The sequence below is a fragment of the Zophobas morio genome, unplaced genomic scaffold, assembly GCF_036711695.1.
Source record: "Zophobas morio isolate AGI-343-1 ecotype UQ-CSIRO unplaced genomic scaffold, CSIRO_AGI_Zmor_V1 ptg000016l, whole genome shotgun sequence".
In the NCBI taxonomy this organism is placed as follows: Eukaryota; Metazoa; Arthropoda; class Insecta; order Coleoptera; family Tenebrionidae; genus Zophobas; species Zophobas morio.
Window position 1 is genome coordinate 3179 of NW_026972121.1, and position 22456 is coordinate 25634.

The following is a 22456-nucleotide window of genomic DNA, read 5'->3' on the forward strand; positions in this document are numbered from 1 at the left end:
AGGATCACGATTCCGCATTCGTTTTTGACGTATCTCTTCAAATAAGCGAGAAAAATGCAAATTTTGAAATTTTCAAAATTGGTCCGTTTTCGACCGTGTTGGGTGTCATTTTAAGCGGAATTTCCTCAGGATCACGATTCCGTATTCGTTTTTGACGTATCTCTTCAAATAAGCGAGAAAAATGCAAATTTTGAAATTTTCAAAATTGGTCCGTTTTCGACCCAGTTGGGTGTCATTTTACGCGGATTTTCCTCAGGATCACGATTCCGTATTCGTTTTTGACGTATCTCTTCAAATAAACGAGAAAATGGCAAATTTTGGAATTTTCAAAATTGGTCTTTTTTCGACCGTGTTGGGTGTCATTTTACGCGGATTTTCCTCAGGATCACGATTCCGTATTCGTTTTTGACGTATCTCTTCAAATAAGCGAGAAAAATGCAAATTTTGGAATTTTCAAAATTGGTCTGTTTTCGACCGTGTTGGGTGTCATTTCACGCAGAATTTGCTCAGGATCACGATTCCGTATTCGTTTTTGACGTATCTCTTCAAATAAGCGAGAAAAATGCAAATTTTGGAATTTTCAAAATTGGTCCGTTTTCGACCGTGTTGGGTGTCATTTCACGCGGATTTTCCTTAGGATCACGATTCCGTTTTCGTTTATGACGTTTCTCTTCAAATAAGCGAGAAAAATGCAAATTTTGGAATTTTCAAAATTGGTCCGTTTTCGATCGTGTTGAGTGTCTTTTCACGCGGAATTTCCTCAGGATCACGATTCCGTATTCGTTTTTGACGTATTTCTTCAAAAGCGAGAAAAATGCAAATTTTGGAATTTTCAAAATTGGTCCGTTTTCGACCGTGTTAAGTGTCATTTCACGCGGAATTTCCTCAGGATCACATTTGGTATTCGTTTTTGACGTATCTCTTCAAATAAGCGAGAAAATGGCAAATTTTGGAATTTTCAAAATTGGTCCGTTTTCGACCGTGTTGAGTGTCATTTCACGCGGAATTTCCTCAGGAACACGATTCCGTATTCGTTTTTGACGTATCTCTTCAAATAAGCGAGAAATATTCAAATTTTGGAATTTTCAAAATTGGTCCGTTTTCGACCGTGTTGAGTGTCATTTCACGCGGAATTTATTCAGGATCACGATTCCGCATTCGTTTTTGACGTATCTCTTCAAATAAGCGAGAAATATTCAAATTTTGGAATTTTCAAAATTGGTCCGTTTTCGACCGTGTTGAGTGTCATTTCACGCGGAATTTATTCAGGATCACGATTCCGCATTCGTTTTTGACGTATCTCTTCAAATAAGCGAGAAATATTCAAATTTTGGAATTTTCAAAATTGGTCCGTTTTCGACCGTGTTGAGTGTCATTTCACGCGGAATTTCCTCAGGATCACGATTCCGCATTCGTTTTTGACGTATTTCTTCAAATAAGCGAAAAAAATGCGAATTTTAGAATTTTCAAAATTGGTCCGTTTGCGACCGTGTTGAGTGTCATTTCACGCGGAATTTATTCAGGATCACGATTCCGCATTCGTTTTTGACGTATCTCTTCAAATAAGCGAGAAATATTCAAATTTTGGAATTTTCAAAATTGGTCCGTTTTCGACCGTGTTGAGTGTCATTTCACGCGGAATTTCCTCAGGATCACGATTCCGCATTCGTTTTTGACGTATTTCTTCAAATAAGCGAAAAAAATGCGAATTTTAGAATTTTCAAAATTGGTCCGTTTGCGACCGTGTTGAGTTTCATTTCACGCGGAATTTCCTCAGGAACACGATTCCGTATTCGTTTTTGACGTATCTCTTCAAATAAGCGAGAAATATTCAAATTTTGGAATTTTCAAAATTGGTCCGTTTTCGACCCTGTTGGGTGTCATTTTACGCTAATTTTCCTCAGGATCACGATTCCGTATTCGTTTTTGACGTATCTCTTCAAATAAGCGAGAAATATTCAAATTTTGGAATTTTCAAAATTGGTCCGTTTTCGACCGTGTTGAGTGTCATTTCACGCGGAATTTCCTCAGGATCACGATTCCGCATTCGTTTTTGACGTATTTCTTCAAATAAGCGAAAAAAATGCGAATTTTAGAATTTTCAAAATTGGTCCGTTTGCGACCGTGTTGAGTGTCATTTCACGCGGAATTTCCTCAGGAACACGATTCCGTATTCGTTTTTGACGTATCTCTTCAAATAAGCGAGAAATATTCAAATTTTGGAATTTTCAAAATTGGTCCGTTTTCGACCGTGTTGAGTGTCATTTCACGCGGAATTTATTCAGGATCACGATTCCGCATTCGTTTTTGACGTATCTCTTCAAATAAGCGAGAAATATTCAAATTTTGGAATTTTCAAAATTGGTCCGTTTTCGACCCTGTTGGGTGTCATTTTACGCTAATTTTCCTCAGGATCACGATTCCGTATTCGTTTTTGACGTATCTCTTCTTCAAATAAGCGAGAAAAATGCAAATTTTGAAATTTTCAAAATTGGTCCGTTTTCGACCCTGTTGGGTGTCATTTTACGCGGATTTTCCTCAGGATCACGATTCCGTATTCGTTTTTGACGTATCTCTTCAAATAAGCGAGAAAATGGCAAATTTTGGAATTTTCAAAATTGGTCTGTTTTCGACCGTGTTGGGTGTCATTTTACGCGGATTTTCCTCAGGATCACGATTCCGTATTCGTTTTTGACGTATCTCTTCAAATAAGCGAGAAAAATGCAAATTTTGGAATTTTCAAAATTGGTCTGTTTTCGACCGTGTTGGGTGTCATTTCACGCAGAATTTCCTCAGGATCACGATTCCGTATTCGTTTTTGACGTATCTCTTCAAATAAGCGAGAAAAATGCAAATTTTGGAATTTTCAAAATTGGTCCGTTTTCGACCGTGTTGGGTGTCATTTCACGCGGATTTTCCTTAGGATCACGATTCCGTTTTCGTTTTTGACGTTTCTCTTCAAATAAGCGAGAAAAATGCAAATTTTGGAATTTTCAAAATTGGTCCGTTTTCGATCGTGTTGAGTGTCTTTTCACGCGGAATTTCCTCAGGATCACGATTCCGTATTCGTTTTTGACGTATCTCTTCAAATAAGCGAGAAATATTCAAATTTTGGAATTTTCAAAATTGGTCCGTTTTCGACCGTGTTGAGTGTCATTTCACGCGGAATTTCCTCAGGATCACATTTCGTATTCGTTTTTGACGTATCTCTTCAAATAAGCGAGAAAATGGCAAATTTTGGAATTTTCAAAATTGGTCCGTTTTCGACCGTGTTGAGTGTCATTTCACGCGGAATTTCCTCAGGAACACGATTCCGTATTCGTTTTTGACGTATCTCTTCAAATAAGCGAGAAATATTCAAATTTTGGAATTTTCAAAATTGGTCCGGTTTCGACCGTGTTGAGTGTCATTTCACGCGGAATTTATTCAGGATCACGATTCCGCATTCGTTTTTGACGTATCTCTTCAAATAAGCGAGAAATATTCAAATTTTGGAATTTTCAAAATTGGTCCGTTTTCGACCGTGTTGAGTGTCATTTCACGCGGAATTTCCTCAGGATCACGATTCCGCATTCGTTTTTGACGTATTTCTTCAAATAAGCGAAAAAAATGCGAATTTTAGAATTTTCAAAATTGGTCCGTTTGCGACCGTGTTGAGTGTCATTTCACGCGGAATTTCCTCAGGAACACGATTCCGTATTCGTTTTTGACGTATCTCTTCAAATAAGCGAGAAATATTCAAATTTTGGAATTTTCAAAATTGGTCCGTTTTCGACCCTGTTGGGTGTCATTTTACGCTAATTTTCCTCAGGATCACGATTCCGTATTCGTTTTTGACGTATCTCTTCAAATAAGCGAGAAAATGGCAAATTTTGAAATTTTCAAAATTGGTCCGTTTTCGACCGTGTTGAGTGTCATTTCACGCGGAATTTCCTCAGGATCACGATTCCGTACTCGTTTTTGACGTATTTCTTCAAATAAGCGAGAAAAAAGCAAATTTTGAAATTTTCAAAATTGGTCCGTATTCGACCGTGTTGGGTGTCATTTTACGCGGATTTTCCTCAGAATCACGATTCCGTATTCGTTTTTGACGTATCTCTTCAAATAAGTGAGAAAATGGCAAATTTTGGAATTGGTCCGTTTTCGACCGTGTTGGGTGTCATTTTACGCGGATTTTCCTCAGGATCACGATTCCGTATTCGTTTTTGACGTATCTCTTCAAATAAGCGAGAAAAATGCAAATTTTGGAATTTTCAAAATTGGTCTGTTTTCGACCGTGTTGGGTGTCATTTCACGCAGAATGTCCTCAGGATCAAGATTCCGTATTCGTTTTTGACGTATCTCTTCAAATAAGCGAGAAATATTCAAATTTTGGAATTTTCAAAATTGGTCCGTTTTCGACCGTGTTGAGTGTCATTTCACGCGGAATTTCCTCAGGATCACGATTCCGCATTCGTTTTTGACGTATTTCTTCAAATAAGCGAAAAAAATGCGAATTTTAGAATTTTCAAAATTGGTCCGTTTGCGACCGTGTTGAGTGTCATTTCACGCGGAATTTCCTCAGGATCACGATTCCGCATTCGTTTTTGACGTATCTCTTCAAATAAGCGAGAAAAATGCAAATTTTGAAATTTTCAAAATTGGTCCGTTTTCGACCGTGTTGGGTGTCATTTTAAGCGGATTTTCCTCAGGATCACGATTCCGTATTCGTTTTTGACGTATCTCTTCAAATAAGCGAGAAAAATGCAAATTTTGGAATTTTCAAAATTGGTCCGTTTTCGATCGTGTTGAGTGTCTTTTCACGCGGAATATCCTCAGGATCACGATTCCGCATTCGTTTTTGACGTATCTCTTCAAATAAGCGAGAAAAATGCAAATTTTGGAATTTTCAAAATTGGTCGGTTTTCGACCGTGTTGGGTGTCATTTTACGCGGATTTTCCTCAGAATCACGATTCCGTATTTGTTTTTGACGTATCTCTTCAAATAAGCGAGAAAATGGCAAATTTTGGAATTTTCAAAATTGGTCCGTTTTCGACCGTGTTGGGTGTCATTTTACGCGGAATTTCCTCAGGATCACGATTCCGTATTCGTTTTTGACGTATCTCTTCAAATAAGCGAGAAAAATGCGAATTTTGGAATTTTCAAAATTGGTCCGTTTTCGACCGTGTTGGGTGTCATTTTACGCGGATTTTCCTCAGAATCACGATTCCGTATTCGTTTTTGACGTATCTCTTCAAATAAGCGAGAAAAATGCGAATTTTGGAATTTTCAAAATTGGTCCGTTTTCGACCGTGTTGGGTGTCATTTTACGCGGATTTTCCTCAGAATCACGATTCCGTATTCGTTTTTGACGTATCTCTTCAAATAAGTGAGAAAATGGCAAATTTTGGAATTGGTCCGTTTTCGACCGTGTTGGGTGTCATTTTACGCGGAATTTCCTCAGGATCACGATTCCGTATTCGTTTTTGACGTATCTCTTCAAATAAGCGAGAAAAATGCAAATTTTGGAATTTTCAAAATTGGTCGGTTTTCGAACGTGTTGGGTGTCATTTTACGCGGATTTTCCTCAGAATCACGATTCCGTATTTGTTTTTGACGTATCTCTTCAAATAAGCGAGAAACTGGCAAATTTTGGAATTTTCAAAATTGGTCCGTTTTCGACCGTGTTGGGTGTCATTTTACGCGGAATTTCCTCAGGATCACGATTCCGTATTCGTTTTTGACGTATCTCTTCAAATAAGCGAGAAAAATGCGAATTTTGGAATTTTCAAAATTGGTCCGTTTTCGACCGTGTTGGGTGTCATTTTACGCGGATTTTCCTCAGAATCACGATTCCGTATTCGTTTTTGACGTATCTCTTCAAATAAGTGAGAAAATGGCAAATTTTGGAATTGGTCCGTTTTCGACCGTGTTGGGTGTCATTTTACGCGGAATTTCCTCAGGATCACGATTCCGTATTCGTTTTTGACGTATCTCTTCAAATAAGCGAGAAAAATGCAAATTTTGAAATTTTCAAAATTGGTCCGTTTTCGACCCTGTTGGGTGTCATTTTACGCGGATTTTCCTCAGGATCACGATTCCGTATTCGCTTTTGACGTATCTCTTCAAATAAGCGAGAAAATGGCAAATTTTGGAATTTTCAAAATTGGTCTGTTTTCGACCGTGTTGGGTGTCATTTTACGCGGATTTTCCTCAGGATCACGATTCCGTATTCGTTTTTGACGTATCTCTTCAAATAAGCGAGAAAAATGCAAATTTTGGAATTTTCAAAATTGGTCTGTTTTCGACCGTGTTGGGTGTCATTTCACGCAGAATTTCCTCAGGATCACGATTCCGTATTCGTTTTTGACGTATCTCTTCAAATAAGCGAGAAAAATGCAAATTTTGGAATTTTCAAAATTGGTCCGTTTTCGACCGTGTTGAGTGTCATTTCACGCGGAATTTCCTCAGGATCACATTTCGTATTCGTTTTCGACGTATCTCTTCAAATAAGCGAGAAAATGGCAAATTTTGGAATTTTCAAAATTGGTCCGTTTTCGACCGTGTTGAGTGTCATTTCACGCGGAATTTCCTCAGGAACACGATTCCGTATTCGTTTTTGACGTATCTCTTCAAATAAGCGAGAAATATTCAAATTTTGGAATTTTCAAAATTGGTCCGTTTTCGACCGTGTTGAGTGTCATTTCACGCGGAATTTATTCAGGATCACGATTCCGCATTCGTTTTTGACGTATCTCTTCAAATAAGCGAGAAATATTCAAATTTTGGAATTTTCAAAATTGGTCCGTTTTCGACCGTGTTGAGTGTCATTTCACGCGGAATTTCCTCAGGATCACGATTCCGTATTCGTTTTTGACGTATCTCTTCAAATAAGCGAGAAAATGGCAAATTTTGGAATTTTCAAAATTGGTCCGTTTTCGACCGTGTTGAGTGTCATTTCACGCGGAATTTCTTCAGGATCACGATTCCGTACTCGTTTTTGACGTATCTCTTCAAATAAGCGAGAAAAATGCAAATTTTGAAATTTTCAAAATTGGTCCGTATTCGACCGTGTTGGGTGTCATTTTACGCGGATTTTCCTCAGAATCACGATTCCGTATTCGTTTTTGACGTATCTCTTCAAATAAGTGAGAAAATGGCAAATTTTGGAATTGGTCCGTTTTCGACCGTGTTGGGTGTCATTTTACGCGGATTTTCCTCAGGATCACGATTCCGTATTCGTTTTTGACGTATCTCTTCAAATAAGCGAGAAAAATGCAAATTTTGGAATTTTCAAAATTGGTCTGTTTTCGACCGTGTTGGGTGTCATTTCACGCAGAATTTCCTCAGGATCACGATTCCGTATTCGTTTTTGACGTATCTCTTCAAATAAGCGAGAAATATTCAAATTTTGGAATTTTCAAAATTGGTCCGTTTTCGACCGTGTTGAGTGTCATTTCACGCGGAATTTCCTCAGGATCACGATTCCGCATTCGTTTTTGACGTATTTCTTCAAATAAGCGAGAAAAATTCAAATTTTGGAATTTTCAAAATTGGTCCGTATTCGACCGTGTTGGGTGTCATTTTACGCGGATTTTCCTCAGAATCACGATTCCGTATTCGTTTTTGACGTATCTCTTCAAATAAGTGAGAAAATGGCAAATTTTGGAATTGGTCCGTTTTCGACCGTGTTGGGTGTCATTTTACGCGGATTTTCCTCAGGATCACGATTCCGTATTCGTTTTTGACGTATCTCTTCAAATAAGCGAGAAAAATGCAAATTTTGGAATTTTCAAAATTGGTCTGTTTTCGACCGTGTTGGGTGTCATTTCACGCAGAATTTCCTCAGGATCACGATTCCGTATTCGTTTTTGACGTATCTCTTCAAATAAGCGAGAAATATTCAAATTTTGGAATTTTCAAAATTGGTCCGTTTTCGACCGTGTTGAGTGTCATTTCACGCGGAATTTCCTCAGGATCACGATTCCGCATTCGTTTTTGACGTATTTCTTCAAATAAGCGAGAAAAATTCAAATTTTGGAATTTTCAAAATTTGTCCGTTTTCGACCGTGTTGAGTGTCATTTCACGCGGAATTTCCTCAGGAACACGATTCCGTATTCGTTTTTGACGTATCTCTTCAAATAAGCGAGAAAAATGCAAATTTTGGAATTTTCAAAATTGGTCTGTTTTCGACCGTGTTGGGTGTCATTTCACGCAGAATTTCCTCAGGATCACGATTCCGTATTCGTTTTTGACGTATCTCTTCAAATAAGCGAGAAATATTCAAATTTTGGAATTTTCAAAATTGGTCCGTTTTCGACCGTGTTGAGTGTCATTTCACGCGGAATTTCCTCAGGATCACGATTCCGCATTCGTTTTTGACGTATTTCTTCAAATAAGCGAGAAATATTCAAATTTTGGAATTTTCAAAATTGGTCCGTTTTCGACCGTGTTGAGTGTCATTTCACGCGGAATTTCCTCAGGATCACGATTCCGCATTCGTTTTTGACGTATTTCTTCAAATAAGCGAGAAAAATTCAAATTTTAGAATTTTCAAAATTGGTCCGTTTGCGACCGTGTTGAGTGTCATTTCACGCGGAATTTCCTCAGGATCACGATTCCGCATTCGTTTTTGACTTATCTCTTCAAATAAGCGAGAAAAATGCAAATTTTGAAATTTTCAAAATTGGTCCGTTTTCGACCGTGTTGGGTGTCATTTTAAGCGGATTTTCCTCAGGATCACGATTCCGTATTCGTTTTTGACGTATCTCTTCAAATAAGCGAGAAAAATGCAAATTTTGGAATTTTCAAAATTGGTCCGTTTTCGATCGTGTTGAGTGTCTTTTCACGCGGAATATCCTCAGGATCACGATTCCGCATTCGTTTTTGACTTATCTCTTCAAATAAGCGAGAAAAATGCAAATTTTGAAATTTTCAAAATTGGTCCGTTTGCGACCGTGTTGAGTGTCATTTCACGCGGAATTTCCTCAGGATCACGATTCCGCATTCGTTTTTGACTTATCTCTTCAAATAAGCGAGAAAAATGCAAATTTTGAAATTTTCAAAATTGGTCCGTTTTCGACCGTGTTGGGTGTCATTTTAAGCGGATTTTCCTCAGGATCACGATTCCGCATTCGTTTTTGACGTATCTCTTCAAATAAGCGAGAAACATGCAAATTTTGAAGTTTTCAAAATTGGTCCGTTTTCGACCCTGTTGGGTGTCATTTTACGCTAATTTTCCTCAGGATCACGATTCCGTATTCGTTTTTGACGTATCTCTTCAAATAAGCGAGAAAAATGCAAATTTTGGAATTTTCAAAATTGGTCCGTTTTCGATCGTGTTGAGTGTCTTTTCACGCGGAATATCCTCAGGATCACGATTCCGCATTCGTTTTTGACTTATCTCTTCAAATAAGCGAGAAAAATGCAAATTTTGAAATTTTCAAAATTGGTCCGTTTGCGACCGTGTTGAGTGTCATTTCACGCGGAATTTCCTCAGGATCACGATTCCGCATTCGTTTTTGACTTATCTCTTCAAATAAGCGAGAAAAATGCAAATTTTGAAATTTTCAAAATTGGTCCGTTTTCGACCGTGTTGGGTGTCATTTTAAGCGGATTTTCCTCAGGATCACGATTCCGTATTCGTTTTTGACGTATCTCTTCAAATAAGCGAGAAAATGGCAAATTTTGAAATTTTCAAATTTGGTCCGTTTTCGACCGTGTTGAGTGTCATTTCACGCGGAATTTCCTCAGGATCACGATTCCGTACTCGTTTTTGACGTATCTCTTCAAATAAGCGAGAAAAATGCAAATTTTGAAATTTTCAAAATTGGTCCGTTTTCGACCGTGTTGGGTGTCATTTTACGCGGATTTTCCTCAGAATCACGATTCCGTATTCGTTTTTGACGTATCTCTTCAAATAAGTGAGAAAATGGCAAATTTTGGAATTGGTCCGTTTTCGACCGTGTTGGGTGTCATTTTACGCGGATTTTCCTCAGGATCACGATTCCGTATTCGTTTTTGACGTATCTCTTCAAATAAGCGAGAAAAATGCAAATTTTGGAATTTTCAAAATTGGTCTGTTTTCGACCGTGTTGGGTGTCATTTCACGCAGAATTTCCTCAGGATCACGATTCCGTATTCGTTTTTGACGTATCTCTTCAAATAAGCGAGAAAAATGCAAATTTTGAAATTTTCAAAATTGGTCCGTTTTCGACCGTGTTGAGTGTCTTTTCACGCGGAATTTCCTCAGGATCACGATTCCGTATTCGTTTTTGACGTATCTCTTCAAATAAGCGAGAAAAATGCAAATTATGGAATTTTCAAAATTGGTCTGTTTTCGACCATGTTGGGTGTCATTTTTACGCGGATTTTCCTCAGAATCACGATTCCGTATTTGTTTTTGACGTATCTCTTCAAATAAGCGAGAAAATGGCAAATTTTGGAATTTTGAAAATTGGTCCGTTTTCGACCGTGTTGGGTGTCATTTTACGCGGAATTTCCTCAGGATCACGATTCCGTATTCGTTTTTGACGTATCTCTTCAAATAAGCGAGAAAAATGCAAATTTTGGAATTTTCAAAATTGGTCCGTTTTCGACCGTGTTGGGTGTCATTTTACGCGGATTTTCCTCAGGATCACGATTCCGTATTCGTTTTTGACGTATCTCTTCAAATAAGCGAGAAAATGGCAAATTTTGAAATTTTCAAAATTGGTCCGTTTTCGACCGTGTTGAGTGTCATTTTACGCGGATTTTCCTCAGAATCACGATTCCGTATTCGTTTTTGACGTATCTCTTCAAATAAGCGAGAAAAATGCAAATTTTGGAATTTTCAAAATTGGTCTGTTTTCGACCGTGTTGGGTGTCATTTCACGCAGAATTTCCTCAGGATCACGATTCCGTATTCGTTTTTGACGTATCTCTTCAAATAAGCGAGAAAAATGCAAATTTTGAAATTTTCAAAATTGGTCCGTTTTCGACCGTGTTGAGTGTCTTTTCACGCGGAATTTCCTCAGGATCACGATTCCGTATTCGTTTTTGACGTATCTCTTCAAATAAGCGAGAAAAATGCAAATTTTGGAATTTTCAAAGTTGGTCCGTTTTCGACCGTGTTGGCTGTCATTTTACGCGGATTTTCCTCAGGATCACGATTCCGTATTCGTTTTTGACGTATCTCTTCAAATAAGCGAGAAAATGGCAAATTTTGAAATTTTCAAAATTGGTCCGTTTTCGACCGTGTTGAGTGTCATTTCACGCGGAATTTCCTCAGGATCACGATTCCGTACTCGTTTTTGACGTATCTCTTCAAATAAGCGAGAAAAATGCAAATTTTGAAATTTTCAAAATTGGTCCGTTTTCGACCGTGTTGGGTGTCATTTTAAGCGGATTTTCCTCAGGATCACGATTCCGTATTCGTTTTTGACGTATCTCTTCAAATAAGCGAGAAAAATGCAAATTTTGGAATTTTCAAAATTGGTCCGTTTTCGATCGTGTTGAGTGTCTTTTCACGCGGAATATCCTCAGGATCACGATTCCGCATTCGTTTTTGACGTATCTCTTCAAATAAGCGAGAAACATGCAAATTTTGAAGTTTTCAAAATTGGTCCGTTTTCGACCCTGTTGGGTGTCATTTTACGCTAATTTTCCTCAGGATCACGATTCCGTATTCGTTTTTGACGTATCTCTTCAAATAAGCGAGAAAATGGCAAATTTTGAAATTTTCAAAATTGGTCCGTTTTCGACCGTGTTGAGTGTCATTTCACGCGGAATTTCCTCAGGATCACGATTCCGTACTCGTTTTTGACATATCTCTTCAAATAAGCGAGAAAAATGCAAATTTTGAAATTTTCAAAATTGGTCCGTTTTCGACCGTGTTGGGTGTCATTTTACGCGGATTTTCCTCAGAATCACGATTCCGTATTCGTTTTTGACGTATCTCTTCAAATAAGTGAGAAAATGGCAAATTTTGGAATTGGTCCGTTTTCGACCGTGTTGGGTGTCATTTTACGCGGATTTTCCTCAGGATCACGATTCCGTATTCGTTTTTGACGTATCTCTTCAAATAAGCGAGAAAAATGCAAATTTTGGAATTTTCAAAATTGGTCTGTTTTCGACCGTGTTGGGTGTCATTTCACGCAGAATTTCCTCAGGATCACGATTCCGTATTCGTTTTTGACGTATCTCTTCAAATAAGCGAGAAAAATGCAAATTTTGAAATTTTCAAAATTGGTCCGTTTTCGACCGTGTTGAGTGTCTTTTCACGCGGAATTTCCTCAGGATCACGATTCCGTATTCGTTTTTGACGTATCTCTTCAAATAAGCGAGAAAAATGCAAATTATGGAATTTTCAAAATTGGTCTGTTTTCGACCGTGTTGGGTGTCATTTTTACGCGGATTTTCCTCAGAATCACGATTCCGTATTTGTTTTTGACGTATCTCTTCAAATAAGCGAGAAAATGGCAAATTTTGGAATTTTGAAAATTGGTCCGTTTTCGACCGTGTTGGGTGTCATTTTACGTGGAATTTCCTCAGGATCACGATTCCGTATTCGTTTTTGACGTATCTCTTCAAATAAGCGAGAAAAATGCAAATTTTGGAATTTTCAAAATTGGTCCGTTTTCGACCGTGTTGGGTGTCATTTTACGCGGATTTTCCTCAGGATCACGATTCCGTATTCGTTTTTGACGTATCTCTTCAAATAAGCGAGAAAATGGCAAATTTTGACATTTTCAAAATTGGTCCGTTTTCGACCGTGTTGAGTGTCATTTCACGCGGAATTTCCTCAGGATCACGATTCCGTACTCGTTTTTGACGTATCTCTTCAAATAAGCGAGAAAAATGCAAATTTTGAAATTTTCAAAATTGGTCCGTTTTCGACCGTGTTGGGTGTCATTTTAAGCGGATTTTCCTCAGGATCACGATTCCGTATTCGTTTTTGACGTATCTCTTCAAATAAGCGAGAAAAATGCAAATTTTGGAATTTTCAAAATTGGTCCGTTTTCGATCGTGTTGAGTGTCTTTTCACGCGGAATATCCTCAGGATCACGATTCCGCATTCGTTTTTGACGTATCTCTTCAAATAAGCGAGAAAATGGCAAATTTTGAAATTTTCAAAATTGGTTAGTTTTGACCGTGTTGGGTGTCATTTTACGCGGAATTTCCTCAGGATCACGATTCCGCATTCGTTTTTGACGTATCTCTTCAAATAAGCGAGAAAAATGCAAATTTTGAAATTTTCAAAATCGGTCCGCTTTCGACCGTGTTGGGTGTCATTTCACGCGGATTTTCCTCAGGATCACGATTCCGTATTCGTTTTTGACGTATCTCTTCAAATAAGCGAGAAAAATCCAAATTTTGGAATTTTCAAAATCGGTCCGTTTTCGACCGTGTTGGGTGTCATTTTAAGCGGAATTTCCTCAGGATCACGATTCCGCATTCGTTTTTGACGTATCTCTTCAAATAAGCGAGAAAATGGCAAAATTTGGAATTTTCAAAATTGGTCTGGTTTCGACCGTGTTGGGTGTCTTTTCACGCGGAATATCCTCAGGATCACGATTCCGCATTCGTTTTTGACGTATCTCTTCAAATAAGCGAGAAAATGGCAAATTTTGAAATTTTCAAAATTGGTTAGTTTTGACCGTGTTGGGTGTCATTTTACGCGGAATTTCCTCAGGATCACGATTCCGCATTCGTTTTTGACGTATCTCTTCAAATAAGCGAGAAAAATGCAAATTTTGAAATTTTCAAAATCGGTCCGCTTTCGACCGTGTTGGGTGTCATTTCACGCGGATTTTCCTCAGGATCACGATTCCGTATTCGTTTTTGACGTATCTCTTCAAATAAGCGAGAAAAATCCAAATTTTGGAATTTTCAAAATCGGTCCGTTTTCGACCGTGTTGGGTGTCATTTTAAGCGGAATTTCCTCAGGATCACGATTCCGCATTCGTTTTTGACGTGTCTCTTCAAATAAGCGAGAAAATGGCAAATTTTGGAATTTTCAAAATTGGTCTGTTTTCGACCGTGTTGGGTGTCATTTTACGCGGATTTTCCTCAGGATCACGATTCCGTATTCGTTTTTGACGTATCTCTTCAAATAAGCGAGAAAAATCCAAATTTTGGAATTTTCAAAATTGGTCCGTTTTCGACCGTGTTGGGTGTCATTTTAAGCGGAATTTCCTCAGGATCACGATTCCGCATTCGTTTTTGACGTATCTCTTCAAATAAGCGAGAAAAATGCAAATTTTGAAATTTTCAAAGTTGGTCCGTTTTCGACCGTGTTGGGTGTCATTTTACGCGGATTTTCCTCAGGATCACGATTCCGTATTCGTTTTTGACGTAGCTCTTCAATAGAAAAATGCGGCTTTAATTTGGAGATGATTATAAAAAGTGCTATTTTTCTCGTTAGTAACACTTTTCCAACCATTCAGCATAACTGATGTCTCGTCCGCTTTATTTGAATTTTTTGTTCTTCTCAATCATTCAGCAAAGTATTTGTAACACCTTTCATACTTTTCCTACTATTTTACGGGCACTACATTCGCAATGGCTTCTGCAGATTATCTGAAAATGCCAAGATCTTCAGAATTATCCATTTTTTGCTTTTTTATGGTTTTATTTGATTATCATGAACATACTTGTTGTGATGGTAATTGTTCACATTTAACGCAAACATAATTATCGTAAATTGGAATCTACTTTAGAAATTCTGTTTTAAACTTTGAAAAACTGAGTACACGAAAAAATAACATGCTCAACATATAAGAAAAATGTGATTTTTCTTTTTCGCTCCCTTCGATAATTAAACCTTCCATTAAAACGACCACTTTTACTACTTGTAAAACAATCTTTTATTAATAGAACAAAAAATGGTTTCGACACAATTGACAAAAACAACATTTTACCACATAATCTGAACTTAAAAATAAGAATTTTTAATAACTACTAAAAATAAATACAATGTACCTACTATTGAACCGTGTGTGTGCATCATTTTTAAAAGTGGCCATAGTGATCCCCGTGTTAAATTTTATACCCCATATTGTTATTAAGTTTGATTGTTTTGCTTTTAGGAGGATATAACGAAGGCACAGTTCCAGACTTTAGTTTTTTTTAACCTTTTTTAGGGAGATAATTCAAAAGTTCGTGTTGCAAATTGCGTTCAAAATCGTTTTCACTAAAATGCTGCGAACACACTCTTGCATTTTTTACTGTAAAAGAGTCCGAACGACAACAAGAAATAACCCATAATAATTGTCTTGTAACATTGTCCCTTGGAAACGAATAAAATTTTATGTCGTTCCGAAAATGTTTTGATTGATTATCGCTATTACACCCAAAAACGGCACAAGGCATCGTTGTAACTTTATAAAAATATTTATAAAATAACGTGCACCCCCTAACTTTCTAAAAGGCACGTGGAATACAGAAAAACGTCGCAAAATACGCGCGAAATGCCTGTGTTTACCAGAGATAATCAAGGGGGAGATTACTACATGGATGCTATTAAGGCCAGCTGATTTTTAAGTTCTCTAGGAACTTGAAGCAAAAGTGTATTATGTTCAAATGAACTACTGAAGGCATTTTCTAATTGTTCAATGTAATATGCAAACTGTTCATACGGAACATTAAGATTGCCATAAGATAAAGTTTCAGAATTGTGGGCTTGGAAACGACAATAATGTAGTCTCTAGAATTTCTGCCACATGCATTTGTATATTCACAGCATATGTGAGAAGAGTGTTTTAAGCATGCATCCACTGAGTGTCCACATATTTATCGTAAGATATTTTGTTCAGCTAAATCAAACTCTTTGTACTCTATCCCATCTATTTTTAGGGCATTATGAGGTGGTTGGGAATTATTAATTATGGTGGGGATGTTGTACCTCTCACTTAAATTGGAAATATCTTGATTAGCAGATAAGAATTGTGGTGTGATCAAATGATTAAAACAGGACTTGCGTTCGTGGTGTATTTATTTTTTATGTTGTCGGTTCAGTAGATAAGGGAAGAGTGTTAGAGTCTGTGATTTTGAAAATGAAAAGACAGGTTGGTAGAGAGCGGTGAAACGGTTGTGTCGAAAGAGTTCTTAGAAGGTACTCGAAATCTTCGAAGGATAAGAATTATTGGGAAGGGTGAACAAAAGATAAGTTTTACGACATGCAGGTGGACGAAGAGAAAGTTTCAGGGTGATAGTGGTTGGAAGTCAATAAATACAGACTATATACAAATATTACATGTTGCACAATTTTGTGGGATTTGTTAGCCCCCACAAAATGTTGCTAAATCAAAAGCACAATTACCAGTTGGGTTGTGCTGCATATATTTTATACAGAACAATAGCTTGTATTTGCTTATATTCTAATAAAGTGTGATGTAAATAACTATTAATAATATGAGGATAAAAATAATTTTATTAACACCCGCACAGAACTAAAAGTGACTGAAGTCATCTTCGCAATGAAAAGGTAACATTCAATATTATAACTGTATCTGTACCCCTTAAAGTGTCGTCCTTGAATTTCAACGTTAGATTGTAATAACAATCGTCTAATGGGCTAGTGGGTGCTTTTATTATTATCCTCGCTATAAAATTGTACAGTTTGTGTTGTGTATGCACATTTTAGAGTTTTAAAGGATAAGAAAAGTTAATACAAGCATTTTGAGTAATTTAATGTTTTTTTTTTATCCATTTACTATTAATCAGGATGTAAACATTACAAAAGCACCAACAAATGTTAGATATAATACAATCATTTTTCGAATAAACTTAATGATTGTAATTTTTTTAATCTTGTCTTTTTCCATTTATGAGGAACCTAGTATTTTTGGAAGAAAGATTAACCACATTTGGTATATTCTTACGATTGGTAATATCCCTGGTAATCAAATAGCCGCGCTACGAAAGTTTCACTCAAATTTAAATAGCGCGCCCGAAAGTGACGGTTTGGGGCGCAGTACATAAGGACTATTGTCGCTTAATTTTGCGAGCTGTCATATCTCTATTATCTCTGGCATTGATTAAATACATATAGATAGACCCATGCTATTGTTTGGAGCGAACAGGCCAACGGCCGGCGAACAAGAGATGGCGCACCAACAGTCGGCCGTCAAACGCCGGCGAAAAGCTTGGACACCAATCGCGCGCGTAGATAACCCAAATCGCAGCAACAATACATTTAATAAAGCTACCACTCGACAGAGGGCGACGAAAACAATGTGTAAAAATCTCATAGTAAACATTTATATAATTTGCAACGTTGCCAGATGAGCCTAGCACAACTTTGCCGTTATTTCTAGTCGATTAGATTTTATTTCGTTTAAAAGTTTCTGGTGAATAAATGGAATTATTATAATGAATAAACAATACAAACAAATTATTACTTGTTATTTTAAATATTTGTTAGTGTTGATGAAAACATAAATGGTAATTAAAGTTATTCTAAATACGGTCCGGTCCGGTAGCTCAAATTTTACAGTACGAGTAATATGTTTCAGGACGAGTAGGTAGCCGAGTCTTTAATTTCGAAACGAGTACTGCGAAAAGAGTTACCGGACGTATGTTGTTATGTATTTTATTTCATACTGTCAACATACTTTTTTATTCGATAATATTATTATTATTTTGAGAAAAAATCCAAATCGAGTCACTTTTTCTGACATCGTTAGCAACCGCTCTTTGGTAAATGTTTTAATTTGTTTATTCGTGCAAATCAGCATCATATGTTTAAACACATAGTACTTATAACACTTTACAGGACTTATTGTTTTGTATAATCCGACTCGATGGACGAATGTTTGTGCAATCCGTCTCGAAGGACCAATGTTTGTGCAACTCGGCTCGTCCTACCAGTATTTTTTGTAATCTGGTTGATACGACAATGTGATACCGAATTGTACTTTGATATTGCTCCAAGGACCTTTGTTTTCTTGCGTGCGAGATAATAGACAGCGTTCGGTTTCGATGTTTAATACAGGACGGTTACAGAAGTACTAAATTTACATTTGTATTTACAATAACAGGTAAAGCAAAAGAGACCCAAAAGGGTCAGTGGCCGCTTCCGGAAATGGAACAATTGTCATTTTTGGCCACGGAGGTAGAAGAGTGTCTCTTCTACCTCCGTGTTTTTGGCTCAATTTTATCGGACTTGTCCGTTTTTTTGATTTTACCGGAATAGTTCGATCCAGTAAAACGTCAAACTTGACATAGTATGAAGTAAAATAAATAAATTTTATGATGTAAATACAATTAAGTGTATCGATAATAATTCGCTACTGAAAATTTATTGAAATATAATTTGTGTTAAAAAAAGTTTTTTGTGGTTTTATGGTTTATTAAATGTAATTAAAATAAATAATATCAAGAACTTGTATTATATATCAAAAACATTCATTGTAAATAAGAAAATTATGTAAATAAACCATAAAACCATACAAAATTTTCCTGCGACCTCTATTCAAAATCCCAGTTTACCAATAGGAATTAAGGCACAAAGATGTTTCACTGAATTTATTACCGATTTTTCAAGAAAAGTATGCTTATAAGCCTATAAGCGTCTAATGGGTTAAAACAACAAATAATAATCACAATTTATTTGTTTTATATGTTCATTACAATAATCCCATTTATTTACCAGAAACTTCTAAATGAAATAATATCTGGTTGACGAGAAATATCCGCAAATTTGTGTTAGGCGCATCTGGCAACGTTTTCGGTAGGTAGGTATCAATGGAATAATGCGATTAGGTATACTGACCGTTTTAAGGAGTGCTCGTCCAATAGTGCGTAAACTAAAAGATTTGGTAATTTTCTTGGAAGAGTTTGTTTCTTCAATGAAAATTTATGGTTTTTAATTCTTCGGCCGCTTGAAAGTCTCGCCATGTGAAAATAGATTATTTGATAACCTGTTTCGTAATAATTGTAAATACGAACAAAAGCATATTTGCATATTCTAAACAACTGGCCATATCGATTCCAAACTTGTACAGATATGTTTTTTATTGTTTCTGTTTTCAATGAAATAAATTTTATTTGCAAAATACCTAATGTCTAACGACATATCACGCATACATACTACCCCATTTACTATATTTTCAATCTGTGCATTTTTCGCTTCATTCGTAGGAGCCAAGTAAGAAGTATCAGTGAGACCGGCGGACTTTCAATAGCTCGTAAATGAAAAGATTTAGTAAAGTTTCCTAGAACAGTCTGTCTCTTCATAAAAAAATTTAGACATTTTTACTATGAAATATAGGTACAATACGGTATATTCCACTGTTTGTTTTCTTTGAGATACGACTAGTTCTTGTGCCGAAGTGAAACACCAAAAAGTCTAAAGTCCGGAAATCAGAGTGAATTTTAAAACACATAAAACGACTTCTTTATTTATTTAAATATTGTCCTGTAACGTCCTGTGACGTGGAATGGAGTTTCTTAATGTACAAAAGTATGTTAGATAATAACCGAAAAATTTTCTTGATTAAAACTAAAGGAAACACAATTATTACTTGGAATAAAAATAAAGAATATCAAGAACTTGTGCTATGTATTAAAAATATTTAATTTCAAATAAGTAAATTATGTTAATAAACCATAAAACCACAAAAATCTTTTTTTAACACAAATTATATTTCAATAAATTTTCAGTAGCGAATTATCGATATACTTAATTGTATTTACATCATAATAGTTATTTATTATACAAGCGGTTAAAGTGAATGTTTAATGAGCGGCCAGTTTAAAGCGAGAGCGGCGTATGCCGCGAGCGCCCTAAGACCACGAGTTACACATTCATTTTAACCGCGAGTGTAATACAAACTTTTATTCAATTTTGACAACCCCAAGTCCCAAATTGTGAAAAAATTGGTGATTCAAAGTTCACATTCGAGAAACGTCAGAATTGACAGCGACCAAATAAAAGTTTTATATGCGTAGAATTTAGGTTACAATATCAGGTGTGTGTGTGTAGTATGTGACTCTGGCGACGGTGTTTGTTTATTTTAAACAAACTAAAATTATCGAAAAATTGCAAAATCATGCAAGATTCCAACGGCAAAACTTGCTCCCAAAAAAGAGCAAATCAGAAAGTGTATCAAAAGTTCCTTAGATGGAAAGAGCAGCAAGGCATTGGAGAAATTACAGAAATGGTAACCATGGTTTTAAAACAGCAAAATAAAAATTTTATTTCGCTAGCGGTTTAAAAATTTTATGGTGCTACCGGATAAACCAAAGCTTTAGTGGCCTACTGACGGCAAAATAAACGTTTGTTTACATGTCAAAATTGAATAAAATTTATTTATTTTACTTTATACTATGTCAAGTTTGACGTTTTACTGGATCGAACGATTCCGGTAAAATCAAAAAAACGGACAAGTCCGATAAAATTGAGCCAAAAAGGACTAGTGTTCCATTTCCGGAAGCGGCCACTGACCCTTTTGGGTCTCTTTTGCTTTACCTGTTATTGTAAATACAAATGTAAATTTAGTATTTCTGTAACCGTCCTGTATTAAACATCGAAACCGAACGCTGTCTATTATCTCGCACGCAAGAAAACAAAGGTCCTTGGAGCAATATCAAAGTACAATTCGGTATCACATTGTCGTATCAACCAGATTACAAAAAATACTGGTAGGACGAGCCGAGTTGCACAAACATTGGTCCTTCGAGACGGATTGCACAAAACATTCGTCCATCGAGTCGGATTATACAAAACAATAAGTCCTGTAAAGTGTTATAAGTACTATGTGTTTAAACATATGATGCTGATTTGCACGAATAAACAAATTAAAACATTTACCAAAGAGCGGTTGCTAACGATGTCAGAAAAAGTGACTCGATTTGGATTTTTTCTCAAAATAATAATAATATTATCGAATAAAAAAGTATGTTGACAGTATGAAATAAAATACATAACAACATACGTCCGGTAACTCTTTTCGCAGTACTCGTTTCGAAATTAAAGACTCGGCTACCTACTCGTCCTGAAACATATCACTCGTACTGTAAAATTTGAGCTACCGGACCGTATTTAGAATAACTTTAATTACCATTTATGTTTTCATCAACACTAACAAGTATTTAAAATAACAAGTAATAATTTGTTTGTATTGTTTATTCATTATAATAATTCCATTTATTCACCAGAAACTTTTAAACGAAATAAAATCTAATCGACTAGAAATAACGGCAAAGTTGTGCTAGGCTCATCTGGCAACGTTGCAAATTATATAAATGGTTACTATAAAATTTTAAACATTGTTTTCGTCGCCCTCTGTCGAGTGGTAGCTTTATTAAATGTATTGTTGCTGTGATTTGGGTTATCTACGCGCGCGATTGGTGTCCAAGCTTTTCGCCGGCGTTTGACGGCCGACTGTTGGTGCGCCATCTCTTGTTCGCCGGCCGTTGGCCTGTTCGCTCCAAACAATAGCATGGGTCTATCTATATGTATTTAATCAATGTCTCTGGTAACACTCGAGTGCATGTTTGATCTCACTGTTAAGGCAGCTGTTGCTAACATAACCTAACTTTTTATAGTCACCAACACGCGTGGTTGTAATGTTGGGTTTTATAGTGGAGGCAGGGCGCTTTGCACCCCATTACAAACATACTCCTAAACCAGGCACGTAACCAGCCTTTTATTTTGGAGGGGCCCAACCCGGGCACCAATTTCAAATAATGGGGCCTCCAAAAAAAAGTCATATCAGTTGTATTGGATAATTCTTAAAAAAAGTTATCGACAAAACTGTTCACAGCAGTATCGCTTTACTCAGAGAGTTATATTACAAGATAAGAACATAAGAAGATTACTAATAGCTAAAATTTACCGTTGATCGGAAATTTCGAATTTGCTTTACATTTAAAATTTAAAATTAATTTAAGGGGGCACCAGGGGTGACACACTGTGCCCCCCCCTGGCCCCCCCTTGGTTACGTGCCTGTCCTAAACGTGGAACTACTTGCTCCGTTCGTTATCGTAATTCGTACGAGCTAAATGGTATGTATAGTTGGTTGCCTACATTTGGTGCGAGTCCACTTGTGTGCGGCGTTGCCTACCTGAGCGACGCATGTTAGGGAGAAAATCATCTGGGGATATTCGACCTTTGTTACTTGTTACTCGTGAAGTCGTTAGGTTAGGTTCGGGACTAATGGAGTATTTGGTGATGGTGTGTACATGTGTTTACATGTTTCCTATTTATAAACATTAAACGTTGTCGAAGTGGTCACAATGGACAATTGTTATCAATGGTATGGCGTTTGGCGGTTCATTGTGTGGTACGGTACGAGTTTTTACCGTCTCGGGTGTGTTTTAATTTAAATTAATTGTTCTTCGATAAGTCGCGACTGCATATTTACATTTAGATAAATTTTACCCGTTTCGACTAGACTTCGTAGTTCGTGATAATGACAGTGGCCACGTGTGACTTGTTTCAAAAGAAGGTTTCAATCGGCTATAACTTGGTAAGTTTCCTTTCAAAAAGC

The 22456-nt window shown here is 36.7% G+C and overlaps 1 protein-coding gene and 1 long non-coding RNA gene across 2 annotated transcripts in view; both read left to right on the top strand.

Moving 5' to 3' along the window:
• Positions 1-15514: 15514 nt before the first annotated feature.
• On the top strand, positions 15515-16363 carry LOC135129539 (uncharacterized). Its single transcript, XR_010280596.1, has 2 exons — positions 15515-15757; positions 15816-16363. It is a non-coding gene; the product is annotated as an uncharacterized LOC135129539 (long non-coding RNA).
• Positions 16364-22102: 5739 nt separating this feature from the next.
• The window catches only part of LOC135129478 (uncharacterized), a 187867-nt gene continuing 187513 nt past the window's right edge, over positions 22103-22456 (top strand). Inside the window, exon 1 of the mRNA XM_064056627.1 lies at positions 22103-22435. Within this exon, the coding sequence (XP_063912697.1) occupies positions 22379-22435 (57 nt within the window). The 5' untranslated portion in view covers positions 22103-22378. The remainder of the gene's footprint in view (positions 22436-22456) is intronic.